General features: G+C 35.5%; 1 protein-coding gene across 2 annotated transcripts in view; it reads right to left on the reverse strand.

The window, feature by feature from the left end:
• Positions 1 to 11,721, reverse strand: part of Ttc7 (Tetratricopeptide repeat domain 7) — a 57,174-nt gene extending 45,453 nt beyond the window's left edge. The window contains exons 1-4 of one of the 2 annotated variants that reach the window (XM_074177202.1): positions 11,490 to 11,719; positions 11,283 to 11,434; positions 2,010 to 2,137; positions 337 to 539 (exon numbers count right to left, since the gene is read on the reverse strand). In XM_074177202.1, the coding sequence (XP_074033303.1) occupies positions 337 to 539; positions 2,010 to 2,137; positions 11,283 to 11,434; positions 11,490 to 11,616 (610 nt within the window). In that variant the 5' untranslated portion in view covers positions 11,617 to 11,719. Of the gene's footprint in view, positions 1 to 336; positions 540 to 2,009; positions 2,138 to 11,282; positions 11,435 to 11,489 lie in introns of both variants that reach the window. The other variant, XM_074177203.1, reaches the window with a different exon arrangement.
• Positions 11,722 to 16,052: the final 4,331 nt, after the last annotated feature.

Below are 16,052 nucleotides of genomic sequence, written 5' to 3' on the forward strand. Positions count from 1 at the left end.
CCACAAGGTAGCACTCTCGGTCCTTTATTCTTCCAGTTTATAGAGATGATACAATAGCAGAGGCGGGAATCTGTGAAAGCTACTTGTTTGTAAGTGACACTCTCATCAATTTTTCATCAACAGACCAGACTACTTGAAATGAATACCAATAAAACAAAATGTATGCTCAAATCAAAAACTAGATTACGAAGTCGAACTGTGAAGATGATCACTTGGTGATCGAAACACGAATCGAGGTGTTAAAAATAACGATTTGGTGTTGGGAAAAAAACTCCATTCAAGGAAATAGTTTCAATGTGGTATAGTATTATTATTAGACAAAACGAAATTATTTACCTGTATTGGAACTAGCCACTGTAGGGATCAATTCTTTTTCCAATTTTTGCATATATAACAAACTCAAATCTGACGCTAAGTCGAATGATTTAGACATCTCTTCATATCTCTCAGCTTTTTTGAATTTACTTGAGGTTGTATCATCCTTTTGAAGACAAAGTGCTTTGAGAGCATATGATTCTGCAATTATCTTCAAGCTCCTCCTAAAACACAAAAAACCTTATTGGGTCAAATAAACAAAATAATAAGTTTGATTGATACTTTAACTGGTTGACATAACTGTAGATATTTATATAATTTATTTACTAGCCATGTGCCCCATTTTCGCATGGCTAGTATCATTAAATCATCATATTTCAACTAATAACCACTCCGTACTTTGGTGGTAACCATATGAAAATCTATTCAGTAGTTTTTGAGTTTATTTCGTTCAGAGAGACAGACAGACGCCACAAGGGTACTTTGTTTTATAATATGTAATTAACTTCCACTTAACTTCCATTCAAAAGGGACACCTATGAATGAGTCATTTGATATTGACTGTGAAAAAATTTTGAAACACATCAACTTCAGTTGACTCGTGGCCCATACAAACTGTCAACAAGAATCATTCAGGTGGACATGTAAGATATACATACATATTAGAATTGTTATAGAAATTCATAGACACTGGTAACGTTATAAACAAACAACACAACTGTTCAGGAATAGTCAATAACAAAGGCATAAATAATTCTGAAAAATGTATTGAGGAGAGTTATATACGTATAAGAAAATAAATATTTTGAAATAAAATCTCGAATAATTCATCTCTCTCAATGTACCTAACCAGTTGATTCTGGTAAATACCTGCCGGAAAACAACTACTTTCCTGGCTGATACCACGATGGATATTGAATTATATCCAACAAAAATTTACACAAGATACCTCACAGAGGTAAGTCCTGCAGATGTTTCGCGTTCATCCAGCAGCAGGAGATGCTGAAATCAGTCGAGTGGATCACCTATGTATCGATTTCAAGTTATTACCTCTCGTTACTGCAGAAAAGATCCGACCCAAACAGCAGTGTGTCTGGGACTCGATTAATTTCAGCGCAGGTCGACTGCACGTGTGAAAACTTCATCTAAGAGAAAGATTGTTAACAAGTAACAGGTCTATCTCGTGAACAAAGCCCCAAGTGAAGAAGAAACATCCCATGTCGCAATACTATGACAGAAATCAAAATAATTCTGAATACTGTATCGAGGAGAGAAGGTACATACATATAGGAGAATGAATATTTCAAAATTAAATCTCGAAACGTTCATCTCTTCCAATGTACCTACACAGTAGGTTCTGGTAAATGACTGCCGGAAAACAACTACTTTCCCAGCTAATACAACTCACATCATCTACTCTTCCTCATATGTGTACATGTTTAAAGTGTTACATATTTCTATATTTGTATGTATAAATGTGAGTGTATAATTTCAACACATCTTTGTAAGAAAATTAATTTATATTTTTACTTCTATATTTATAAATGATTTTGTCAATAAGACAATATTCCGACAATAAAATGTATCATTGACTGAATCATTTTTTAAAACCTACTAATAAAAATACATAAAATTCAATAAATGAAAATAGGAAAATTTCGGTATAATTGAGATAATTGAAAGAAAGTACTTACAATGGCAACCTTTTTTCAGTTAAATTCTGGAGATCAGCCATTTTAAAATGTTTTAGTCCTTCAGCATACTGGCCACAAGCATACTGCAGTTTTCCCAGGAGAAGATGTGCATCCATTGCAACTCCAGCCTGAGAACAGAAAGGTGACGTTTCTCATTATTTTGTATTTTTTCAAGTTAAAATGGATATTGGATTCATTTAGCTAGCCTCATAAACAGAAGAAGCTATAGGCAGAGCCTTTACACATTTCTAACAGGGAAATTGAAAAACTTATGAATATGAATAAAATATATTTTATTTATCTCAATTCAACTTGAGATATTTAAATTAAATTTTTAAAGTGATCAATGGGATTCATTAAACAAGTAAGAATATAAGAAATTTACAGTCACTAAAAAAATGAAAAACCTTCTTTTATGCATAACAAATCAAGCACCTGAAGTATTAATCTTGTGAAAGTATATCCGTTACATTTTAGTATCACTCTGTCTTGAATTTTTTTTTTATATAATAGTAATAATAATAATATTAACAATAAGCAATGTTGGCCACTAACACCCGAGGCCTTTGGTGGGTTGCGCCACCACTTACTCATGCAACTGGTGCAAAACCGGGTTGGCAGCCCAGGCGCACATGGGAGGGAGAACATTACTCTCTCTCCGGCGCCGGCCGTGGGTTTACAGGGTAAATCTCTCGGTAGACCGCTTCCTGGTAGTCCAGGAAGGGGCTCTCGCAATCGACCCTCTCGGTGGAGTCAGAGGCAAGGTGGTGGGGCCCATAACGATGATTTGCCCACCGATGACAACCCTGGCAATGACAACGGACGCTCTGAGTAGACGCATGAGCCTTATGCATTAATAATAATAATATACTTTATTGTCATTAAGAATGTATCTTGTGGACAAAGCTTGTGAAAAGTACATACAAATGTATGTATAGAAATATAAAATGTGAATATAAAAACACCTACAAAAAAGTAAAGTTAGAACATGCACTATAGTTTAATATCGAAATTTTGTCTCAACATGGTTGTGTACAGACTTGTTTAAAAATATTATCAACACTTATATAATAGTTATATATATATATATATATATATATATATATATATATATATATATATATATATATATATATATATATATATATATATATGGATGTTTGTTGGATGGTTGGTTGGTAAGTGATAAACTTCTACATCGCTCAACCGATCGTGATGAAACTTGACATGTATAGGTTACTTTTCATAGAGAAGGTTTTTAGGCTATCAATTTTTCTTAACTCGCCACTAGATGGCGCTGTAGAACAATTTTTTGAAAGCACTGTTCTATAACGCTGCGCACGCCTAATTATGTCAAAACAGTGGAACAGCAGCGATACAGCAACATAGTACTAGTATAACATAAATAAACACACCCATTGAACAAAACAAACCCATATCAAAACAAAAATATAAACAAAAATGTTATATAACCTGAATTCAAATATGCACATTTTGTCACGTAAATTCATCATTATAGAACTCTTGCAAATTATAATAGGGTCTATCAGCCAGAAATGTTTTTACTTTTATTCTAAACATTTTGTTGGTCAAATTTGCCTGTCTTATATCTGAGGGCAAGTGATTAAGCATCTTGACCCCATTGTAATAAATAGAATTCCTGACTAAATTTGTTAAAGGAATTGGCAATTTCAACGCGGTAGAACGGGTGCTATAAGAATGGCATAAGAATGTCCCCATAGGGACATATTTTTGTAAATGAGGCAAACCGTTTCCAAAATGAACAAAGCAATCACTGTTGAAATCTTTTGTTCAGCGAATTTGTGTCTGCATGAATCACGAGGTTTGATTTTACACATATACCTGATAGCCCGTTTCTGCAGTACCAATACAGACAGAAGTGCTGATAAATTGCACACTCCCCAAAACGGTATTCCATAACGTAGGTGGGATTCAACACCGTTCTGGCAGTTTTGATTCCCAAATTTATTGAAGTTACTCTCACTGCATAACATCCAGAACAAATTTTACTTTTGAGTTGTTTAATATGCTCAATAAATTTGAGCTTGTTGTCAATGTGAATACCTAGAAATTCAGATTGAGTCTCGTTCCTGATCACTAAGTTATCACCGAATGACAGGTCATCAAGAGCACATCTTAATGATAAAATGTTTGTTTTAGTGATATTGAAGGTAGCACATTAGCATCACACCACTCCTTGATTGTTTTCATATCAGTAGATTACTGCATTGTGTAAATCATTTGAGTTCTTGTTATTCCACAATATCGTCGTGTCATCAGCGAAAAGAGTGAAATTTCCTGAAATGCTCAAATTTGCAATATCATTGACATATGATAAGAATAAGATGGGTCCCAAAACTGATCCTTGTGGAACACCACACAAAATTTCCCTTTTTTTTTTTCTAAAAGTCCTGTTGTTCTTACCATTTGACTCCTTCCTGAAAGGTAAGATTCAAACCATTTGAGCGTCATTTCTCTACAGCCGTATTGGTGAATTTTTCTTAGCAAGATTTTATGATCAACGCAATCAAACGCCGTAAAAAGATCACAAAACACCGCAGCTGCTACACTACCAGAATTAAACTTGGAGTAAATATTATAAAGAAACGAAAAGATGGCATCGTGCGTGTTTTTATTGCTTTGAAAACCAAACTGCCTTTCACTTAAAATATTGTGGTGTTTTAGGAAAATTGTCAGACGTATTTTCACAAGTTTTTCGATAACTTTGGCTATAGTTGGAATGAGAGAGATCGGGCGAAGATTCGCGGGATCATCTGAATCTCCACCTTTATATAATGGAAGGACAACGGATATTTTCAGAAAATCAGGAAAAATTTCATTGTGAAAAGAGGTATTGATTAGAGATACCAATGTTTGCAGTGCCTCAATTGGAAGATTTTGAATAATTTTTATGGAGATTCCATTACACAACACAACAAAAAAATATTTTTTGAATGTTTCCTACACTAAATTAGTCAATTTCTACTAATTTTGGGGTGATAAAAACGAAAATAACAATGAAAAATTTTTATTAGCTCTGGTTTTTGAGATACACAGTACTTAATCTTAAAGAGTAGTTATACTATACGTGAAAAGTGAAAGTACATAAAACAATATTGTTATGTTTCTTTTAGAATATTTTAAGTACAAAATTAATAAAAAAAACATTATTCTTAGTGTTTTGACAAATAAAAGAAGTTTGTACCACCAAATTTCAATTAAGTCCATCCGATTCATTGTAAGATCGCTGTCGTTTAGCTTGTCTTTTATAAAACACTTCTGGAGCATCCCTACACTGTCTGTACTGAGATATTTTCACATCATGTTTTAGAAGATTCCACTGTTGTAGTCTTGACCCTAACAGCTCAGCCTTTTCCTTAGACAAGCGAAGATCTCTTATAAGGTCACTCAACTCTGCTTGACTAATTCTGTGCGGATCACTAGACCTATCGCTTACCTGAAAATCAGGGTCATAGGATGTAGAAGGATGGGTTGCTCCTTCTAAACAGTCTTCATCACCTTCCTCTAAAATTTCATAGTTTTGGGGTGGAGAAGGGACTGGCAAATTGTCTGAGTGTGGTACAGGCCGAAGAGCAGATGGGAGATTAGGGTATTTAACCGTTCCTCTTTTCTTCATAGATAAACCTATTGTAATTTGTTCTACTGTTAAGTCTCCCAAACTTAAGTTTACGTTGTGTACTTAATGAGTCAAGACGTACAGAACAAGTAATAGCTTCGTGATCTGATAAACCTGATGGTATCACTGAGCATGATACGTTCTGTACATCAAAATTGCTACAAACATAGTCAACAAGAGCTAGAGAATGGGGAAACACGAGTATCTGAATCAACGTGCATATTCAAGTCAAAAGTTAGAAATAAATTTTTGAGTGAGTCTGTGTCTGTTAAATCCTCATTGTTATAATTTATGTTAAAATCGCCAGTCAATAATATAGATGAGTTGACAGATAACTCAGATAATAAATAGCTTAGGTTATTGAAAAATATATCTACATCAGCAGAAGGTGAACGGTAAATACATAAAATGTACAGATTATTTTTTTTAGTGTAGCAGACGGAAAACTCAAACGATTTGTCTTCAGACAAGTCTTGGAACTTATCAACTTGAACGAAAGTCAATTCACCAAGAGCTGAATTCCTAATCAATATTACAGTTCCTCCCTGATTAGAACAGTTTCTGGAGTATCTAGATATTACAGTGTAGTCAGGAATGCTTATTGGTTCGAGCTTATTACACCAATGTTCCGTAAGCAAGACTATTGTAGGAAAATTCAAGTCACTTAATAATATAAAAAGTTCATCTAATTTGTTCCCAAGGGCCTGAATGTTGAGTAAGACTAAAGTAATAGAGTTAAAATTAGAGAAATGATAACAATTGTTATGTTCTTCAAATGATCTTTTTGGATCACAGGAACTCTTATAACATAGTTTTCTTTCATCATCTAAACTTTTTTTAGTGTCTTCATGCTATTAGAGTAGTGAATCCGGACGAGGAAGGATACATGACGAGATTGTATGCTCTGTAGTGTAAAGAACATCCGAAGCATGCCGTATTTTTCGCCCAAAACCTTAGGAATTACGTACCTTATCTTTGGCGGGAAAGCTATATAGCTCCTCCCCAGCCTGTACTTGCTGGCAGGGATGGACAGCAGAGTTGTATCATATTACCAATGGAGATAATCAGAACACGCAGGGCGCACTACATAATTAGGCCCACGAAGCCACAAGTACTGGCTTGTTTGGATACAGAGGTTCATAATGTTCCTGAAGAAGAGGCTGGAAAATTAACACCACCGTGTACAGCGCCGTTCACTCGCTTTCAAATGAGGAAAGACGGAATCCAGCGGCCTTGCGGTTTGGAATATTGAAAGGCGGGTACACAACATGGAGACTAAGATCACATTGTGATTCAATGTGTGATAGATTGAAGGGCAGCCAACAGGCCTTTCACGCCCGCGGTGTGGCAAATATCCGCCAAACTACTTGGAGTGTTCTGCTGACTACCAAATAACACTGGAATAGGATATGAATACTAATGGCTGCTAAAAAGTCACTAGTAAGACTAGCAAGAGGCATCGCGGAAAACCTTAGGTTCTGCAAGAAACGTTCTCACCTATTCCAAGAGCCTCCGCCTATTGTGTGCTCAATGGACTGCGCAACCCGATAATCCCAGATGAAGTTTCAAGAGCCCTTGCGACCTCCATGAAATTTACTGCTCCAGGTCCAGATGGGTTGAACACTTATTGGTGGAAAAAAACTACCAAGCACCAACTGTCACCTGGCCAGAGTATATAACTCATGGCGGACCAGAGAGCAGCCGATACTGGATATAAAGAGAACCTGCTCATCGACATATGTGTCATGCAGAACTCGATGTATAAGTATAACTTCCCTATGGCCTGGATCTATTACTGCAATGCATTTGATACAAAATCGCATGAGCTCATCTTGCATTTGCTCAGATGCCTTACGGTACCCGACAAAATAGTGAGATGGCTTGAACAACTAATACCATTCAGAGGTACTCGCTTCACCGCTTCAACAGGCTGGAGTCCAAATAAGGTGAGTCACTTTCAGAAAAGGTGTATTTCAGGGCATTTTCCTCAGTTCCCTTCTTCACTGTATCTCTCTATGCGGCTACTATCAGTACAAACTCAGACTAATCTGCTCATCGGAACTGTCGGGGAAGAACAAAGTTTCTGCTACGATCGTTTAGAGTAGAGAATTGGACTCTAGAGAAGCTGTATCAACTCGATGTGAAGACCCGAAAAATGATGCATCTCCATAGGAGTTTGAATCCCAAATCGTACGTTCTATGGTTGTACTTCCACCGACAACAGGGAGGCAATGGACTTTTGAGTTTGGAGTGCCAACATGACTGTAAAGTCATCAGGAGTTTAGATCCCCTTCTCTGCTTAGTCCCCGACCATGGGAGAGCAGGAACTGGAGCAGTTCTTCTTAGGGCAGTTGTCAGAATGGCTGATGAACTTGATTTTCGACACTGAATGAGTTGATCACAACTCTGTCACCTAATTGGAACCCGTCCAATAACACAACGCTACACAAGAATAAGCCAATGCATGGGGTCTTTTTTAACAACATTGAAAGCCCCAGCTTATCAAAGCACCGGACCTTCTCTTTCCTCAGGGCGAGTGGGCTGCAGTCGGAAACTGAGAGGTTCATCATGGTCTGCCAGGATGGTGTCTTCAACACCTTAGTCTACCCCAGTCGCGTGATGGGTATAGAGGTTCCCAACACAAGGTGCAATGTCTGTCACGAGGTGCATGAGACCTTAATGGACTTGCTGTCAGCATGTCCAGCATATGCGGTCTCAGCCTATACCCATTGACATTACGCGGTACTACGAGTGCTTCATTACCACCTATGGCACTTTTACGGTATTAAGGAAACACTGATGTTGCCCTACGTTCTGGGAGATATTGAATCCATTGTGGGGAATGAGAAGTACCGAATTTATTGAAACGATTCATTCCCCACCCTCAGGCTCATACAAGCTGATAAGCCTGATGTAGTTCTTCTCGACCACCAGAGCAAGACGGTATTTGTTGTGGAGTTTTCAGCTCCTGGCGAGACGAATATCGTCCGAAAAGAGAAGGAAAAACGGATATATTATCGAGATTTTCTCTTCTAACTCCACTGACTCTATCCAGACCACTCTATTAAGATGGTTATTTTGATTATTATTGGAGTCCTTGTAGTGATTGTAATGATTTAGCCGAACCAATTCAGAATGCTGTCATTTTTGTCTCACTACGCTTGCTTAGGGTACATGATTCTTGGATCCAATGATCACTCACCCCACGGTTTGGGGAGTGGTCTTTGGTTGATAAAGCTGGCCCGCCCTTTCAAATGTATCGGGGCTTCAGGAATAGGGCCCAAACAGTGCAACCTTCTTACGGTATTGACGAGACACCAGTGTTGCCCTGAGTTTCGGGGGATATTGAATTCATCTTGGGGAATTATAAGTGCCGAATTTATTGGAACTATTTCCCACCTTCAGGGCCATACAAGCTAATAAGCCTGATGTAGTTCTTTTCAACCAACAGAGGAAGACGATATTTGTCGTGGAGTTTTCAGCTCCTGGTGAGGCGAATATCGTCCGAAAACAGGAGGAAAATGTCAAGATTTTCTCATCGAACTCGTCAGACTCTATTCAGACCACTCTGTTAGGATGGTTGTTCTGATTATTGGTGAAATGATGCCCCCTCTACTCTAGAATGTCAAAATCGTTCCAGCTTGATGCACAAAGGCAACAGCTTGGCCGGACAAATGCAGAAGGCTGCCATTTTTGGCTCACTGCTTCTGCTTAGGGCATGATTCTCGGACCGATGATCTCTTACCCCAAGGTATGTGAAGTGGTTATTGGTTGATAATTCTGGTGTGCCCTCCTGAATAGTAGTTGAAATGGGGCCTAGTTACAGTCTACTACCCTTCAATACAGTCTTATTTTCTGGGTATTCTCAAGCCATCTTGACTGAGCATTTTGGTCTAAGCAATGTTTATTATCTGAATCTCTGTTCAAAAAAATCAAGAATAATGACATTACCTTGTCTTTACATTTTACATTTGATAAAACATAATGAAAATCATGAATTCAATACAGAACTCAAGGATAAACTTTTTTACCAGATTATTATATCTAAGTCAAAACTTACCCAGCTATATGCGAATCAAATGTTTCCAACAAAATATGTCTAATTTTGATTCATGATTGACACATTGTATACTATGAATCTACTAGGTGGTTTTAATGTCATGTATTTTTGAAGCTCCATATCTCAATAAATATTTATTCTAACGTGTTGTGGTATATACTGATCGATAGAGAATTTTGTAGTCTATACGTTGATTCTGTTACTTATTTTCAAATTTTTATTATTTGTTCTTTCCAGCTTATTAGTTTATGATGTAAAGCAATTCTTGCCCAATTTTTCTCTACGAATTCCTGAAACGCTACCGAAACAGTCCGAAAAATTAACCAGGCATTTGGCAATGATAGTGTCATTGAACGCACTGTTCAACGTTGGTTTGCGAAATTTCTTTTCGGAGATTTCAACCTCGTAGCCCAAAGTAGTTGACCTACAGTAATCCAGGACGACGATTTGAGGACCCTGGTAGAGACTGATCCATCAGCTGAAGAACTGGGCGTCAGCTACCATGCGGTTTTTGGTGGTTTAAAAGGTATTAGAACAGTCAAACGCTCGAAAAATGGGTTGATGTTGCGCAACAAAAACGACCCTTTTTTGGATTGGATTGTCACGTGAGATGACAAGTGGATCCTTTACCACAACAGGGGATGTTCAGGATAGTGGTTGAACAACGTTGAGCCACCCAGGCATTTTCTGAAGGCACCTCTACATTGTAAGGTTACATACTAGTAGCATTTCAAAAAAAATCAATTCCGTTTTTTATAGGAAAGTATCAAAGAAGCTGAAATACGATGTGGCGGTGCGGTGATGTGGTGAATAAATACTTGTGATCGAGAGAATCAACTCCTCCTTTATTAGCATTGTAATATTTCATCATTTCGAGTATTTTTGTTTCTGAATCGGTAAATATTCTATCGTGTATTGTTGATAAAAGTATGGTTGCCTTGTTTTTTTGTCCAACATGTCGAATAATTGTAGATCCTTCTTGAAATCCGTACAAATTTGATCCAACTTCTTAGAAAACAAGGTGGAACTTCTCTTTTATTTTTTTCTCAATGTACCTACCCAGGTAAGCTTATTTTTCAACAAGATACCTGCTAATTCTACAGAAGAAAACAAGTTGTCTACAGTGATGTTGTGGCCATGCCGCCATGCCTACACTTGTTGAAAAATTGTCACATTAACCATACCGAACCGTCTGAGAGACTGATTGAAAAGAACTATCATCGATAGCTCAGTAGAACGTCCCACAGCCGGCACATTACCAGTTAAGGGTTAAGTGAATATTTGCTAGGATTTCTCAGCAATGAATATATTACTACCTATGTCTCAAAAATGAATACTTACCCAACCCTGTGAAATGTTCAAAATCAAGTACTATTCAAGTGAGTGAAACCATTTCAGAACTTATTCAACATGTATTCTTTGGACATAAGAATGATGAAAAAATAAATTAAAGGTCCAAGTTCAACTCTGATATTGGTTTAGCATTGGACATACAAATAACCTTGACCAACGTTTTTAAATGTTAGTTAACAGGTTTAATAAATAATTGAAATACCTTTATACCAGCTTCTGTTACAACTAAGTTCAGATAACGTTTGGCATCAATTAATCCAAGCTTGGCTCTGTTAGTATTCGCCTCAATTGGTGGAAATTCTTCCAAGTAATTTTCCAGTTTCCCTTCTCCAATTAAGAAGTCTGAGAGACATACTAAATAATAGAAAATTAATTTGTATATTCTAAACTGTTAGAAATAGAGACGTACCAAGCTCCGGTGATTTTTCTTTCAGTTGTTCTGCAAGTTCTATAACTTTTAGCCAATTCGACTCTTCTCTATTTTTTTCTATGTCTACTTCTATCCTGCTAGTCCCCGATTTCAAGCGACCAGTCATTTTGGTTATTTCGAAATATTTATAAACTTCTTTCAAATTTTAGTCAAAATATAAACAAATCATATCCACAATTTTGACAGTCTATGATTTTGACAATATACACCAAAACGTCAAAGTCATTTGTCTTGAAAACGTCATGTCACAAGTATTATGCTAAAAACAGCATTATACTTATGGGCATGTCATCTGTCCAACAGCTGCGCTACAAGTAGCGTGAAGGCGCTTTTTAATTTTTTTAAAATTTTGTACAGTAGCTGGATTCAGCAATTATTTCTACCATATTGAGCTGAAAAAACGGCTTCAATCATACACTCTGTTATCATTGTAATTCACTCTTTGCTTCAACCACTGGAAGCTATAAAATACAAGAAGGAAGCGCAATTATTATTATTCGACATTCAACTTGATCAGTGTATGTCTGTAATTGAATTATTTTCCAAATTAATCTCAAACTCTCCCGAGTGTGAATCTCTTGGTGAAACCTAGATAAACGTTTATTATCATAAAAGAGCTTTAGCATTACACTGAACAAATTTTAAACAAAATGTTCATTCAAAATCTTGACATAATGAAATTAGACGATCATAACAGAACAAATCATTTAGGCCAAAAGCTGTAACAGGTCTTCTACACTTAAACATAATTAAATAGAATATAAAAAATTATACTGTGAAGAATGGAAGGCTTTGTTAAATAAAAGAGGCAAAACATTTCAGTGAGACTGAAAAATATACCACATTACTGAAGTAGATACTTAGCTAATGAATCAATCAAAAATATAATCTTCGAAGTTGAAATTTCTAAACTAAAGTCGTGATTTCGAGATTAAAGTTGAAATTTCGAGTTTTAAAATTGTAATTTCCGACGAACAAATAATAAGAATATGTTACATTTCTGCGCTTCCGTAGATTAACAACTCTTATCAGCCAATATCATGAATTTTAACAAATTAATTCGCTAAAACAATTGAATTAATGTTAAATCGTATTTATATAATCAAAATAAAAACAGCCACTAAATATGTTCGTGTCATTATTTGGGGTATTTAAAAAATGTATCTATCGAATGAACTGTTAATACGTTTTCAATTCATCCTCCTCCAGTATCAAATCAAGATATTCAACTGTTTCAGTTATTCGGATAAACAATTTCATATTTTCTTCGCGAAACTTCTTCAAGTTTTCTATTTCGTCAATATTGGATAGGAATTTCGCTTCCTTCACTACATTATCATAAGCGATTGAAATTTAAATGACAGCAGTAGGTTAACCAGTGTTTTTGGAACAACTTATATCACGTTTCTCTCAATAGTAATTCTAACTGCACTTGAAAATACAACCACTCAATAAAAATTGCTAATCGCCGCCGGTTTTACGTGAATTGCTGGTAATATACCTACCATACAAATTTAATTACAAAGAAATAAGCAAAAAAGAGAAATTTTTATGCAACATTTGGATTCAACTCAACACATATACTATCTAACATTTTCAAGGACGTGCCAAAGATGGTTGAATTTTGGATTTTCAAGGTACTGGATTCAAATCAATATTCAAAGTTGGATTTGAGATTTTCAAGGTACTGTTAAAAACCTTAGAAAGCAATCGAATGTTTGGATTACTTGTTGACCAAATGTTTTGGTCAAGCTCTTGATTGTTATCAGTCAAGTGGTTAGTAATTTTTAGAAGCATCTTCAATTGTTGTACGCTGGTGGATGTAAGAACCGCATTCGGCCACCAGCATCTCGAATATGAAACGAAAGTTTTTCATTATTCTTTGTATTCTAAAAGGTTCATTAAGCAGTTAGTTTTCATTCCAACATTTCAGTTCTGAAATATTGAGAAGTTTCCGCTCTCTTTGTCAGTGTTATGTATAAATCTGTCTCAACTTTAGGCATTATTAACAATCTAACGACAACGCAAACGTGAAACGTGTTAATAACAGATACTGTATTTAAGATGTGACAGTAGATTAGGTAATATGTAGATATATGTCTCAGTTTTGACTCCAAGTACAATGAAGCTGTGAAAACTGCTGGGAGATACAAAAAACTCTCTATAATATAAAATAGAAAATGCTGAATCATTGAACTCGCCAAAAATTGTATCTTTTGGCGGTATCTGGTGGACAAATGGATCTTTACTTCCCTTAGTTTCAATTTGACAGAGGACGTTTCTATTGTCACAATATTGTAGTATCCGGAGCTTTCTAAGGATTGCTTTCATTAATTTTTAATCAAGAGGTAGAAGTTTGAAGCAATTTTTACATTATCATTATATTATTGATAATTGAGCGTTATTGACGTTGATTGCTTTATTATTGATAAATAATTAGGGTTTCAGTTATTTCATAAGATAACCAAAAGTGGCGCTAGTGTTTGGAAAAAGTTATCCAATTCAAGGCCAAATTGAGTTCAAATTGTATTATCAAATTTGAATATTTACAAAACAGTACATGCGTGTTCCCTATTTTTGGAATAGGGGGTCAAAAATATATAAGCTCTGAATTGTCCTTTATTGCTCTTTTTCAATTACACAAAAACAGTGTTAAAGCTGGCACAAGAGGACCATTTGTCTTCAAGTATTAAGTACCGATTTTCATCAACACCAAAAAAAATCATTTGAATGAATCAGATTATTTTGAAAGTAACATATTCCTCCAAAACAAACACTGCTTCCACACGATGGAACTGCAACACCTTTTTCGATGCACGTCTCATTAAACAAGTTGGTGATACTCATCAGGAAGAAATAATAACTTCCAACTCTCTTTACCTATTTATACCTAACTTGGCAAACTTTCACTTCCAGTCATACTTCAATGGATTTTAGGAGTAAAAATTTGCAAGAAATTTCTCCTGAAAGAAAGTAGTTCATACAAATGTAAACGTAATGTTTGGAGTTGAACCTTTGTTATTGTTCATAATCCTCAAGCTACACTTTATAAGGTATTTCCCGAATATGAAAAGCATCAATCTATGATGTCATGCTCATTTTATTCTGTAAGGCCGTTATTCAAGGCTTGTTAGACGACATCAGAAATCTCAGTAATTCGATATGTGAAGAGCGTGTTCTTTGAAACGAGTTTTGATAGTTCCTTTATTCTGACCAATGAACTTTTTCTCAAAATTTCAATACCTATATCCCACACTTTTTATTTTCTATCTTATCTTTAGGATGTCACGCATTTCTTATTTATAGTTATATTATATATATATATATATATATATATATATATATATATATATATATATATATATATATATATATATATATATATATATATATATATATATATAACAAAAAATTTACTACCTTAATTTACGTTTCCTAATTAACTTTGGTTTGTTTGATTTTCAGTAACATATTATTTGTCGGAGTGAAATAAAATTTTTATCTCCCTGGTTTATCTGGAAATTAATTCTTTTTGAACAAAAAAACGTTTATTTAATTCGGGCTTGGCTAAATTTTCATTTGAAAAACACTATAGGTATTATATTCTTGACGGACTAGACATATTATGGAATAAATAAAATAAAAAAATCAAACAATTAAAAATACCAGTGCTCACATTTCAATTGAAAATTTAGGATTTTGTTTAATTGGGGGGTGTGTGCTGGATCAAAATAGATCATTTACCTGTGGTAGGTAAATGATTATGAAGTAATTTTTTTCCAACAACGAAACTTATTTGACATTATTTGCTCAATAATTATAGAAATCCTACCGAAAATTGATATTTATACGAGATAAATAACAATCTCCTCTTCCCTCTTCCTAACGAAAAAAAATGTGAGAAGTAAAAATACATTCATTACATTAAAAGGGGGTGTGTTTCGCAGTAGGAGTGGTCATGATTTGATCTAGCAGACCTATGTACGCCTTCTTTCGAAATGAGATAATCAATAATATACTTCCAAATATGAAAACAATTCGATTTTTTTTGAATTGCCAGGACTTCACTTTCATTTAAATAGAATATCTTGGCAAATTTCAGTCTTTACGCGTTGCGCGTCGCACAAAAATTGGTATACCGCACCCCAACATCAGCAAGAAGCTCAAAGAAGACGCACCGCGCTCAAAGAGCGCGCGAAAGCCTAGTTCGCCGACCATTTGACGCATTGCAGGTAGAAGCCCACCAATCAAAATTCTCCTTCATAGGAGTAGACGGTGTAAACAAGCCGCACCCGATGTGTAAATTTCACATACAATGCGCTACAAAAACTAGATCTGCCGTATAAACTTGTTTTAAAGAACATTCTTCCAGAACTCGCTTCAATTTTGAAATTTTGGACGGCAGCTGGTTTGGAGTTTTCTCCACAGTAGCTGAAAAAGTTATTAGAAAAAAATATACTTTGCAGTTAGGTGTAGGAATATTATACCGGTTTATGTCATAGCCGCACTATTGCGCTTTGGTGGTTTCGCAGTGGCAAGTTC

Source organism: Leptinotarsa decemlineata, unplaced genomic scaffold (assembly GCF_025532065.1).
Source record: "Leptinotarsa decemlineata unplaced genomic scaffold, Ldec_3_MD MMD2_tig00002159_RagTag_RagTag, whole genome shotgun sequence".
Taxonomy (NCBI): Eukaryota; Metazoa; Arthropoda; class Insecta; order Coleoptera; family Chrysomelidae; genus Leptinotarsa; species Leptinotarsa decemlineata.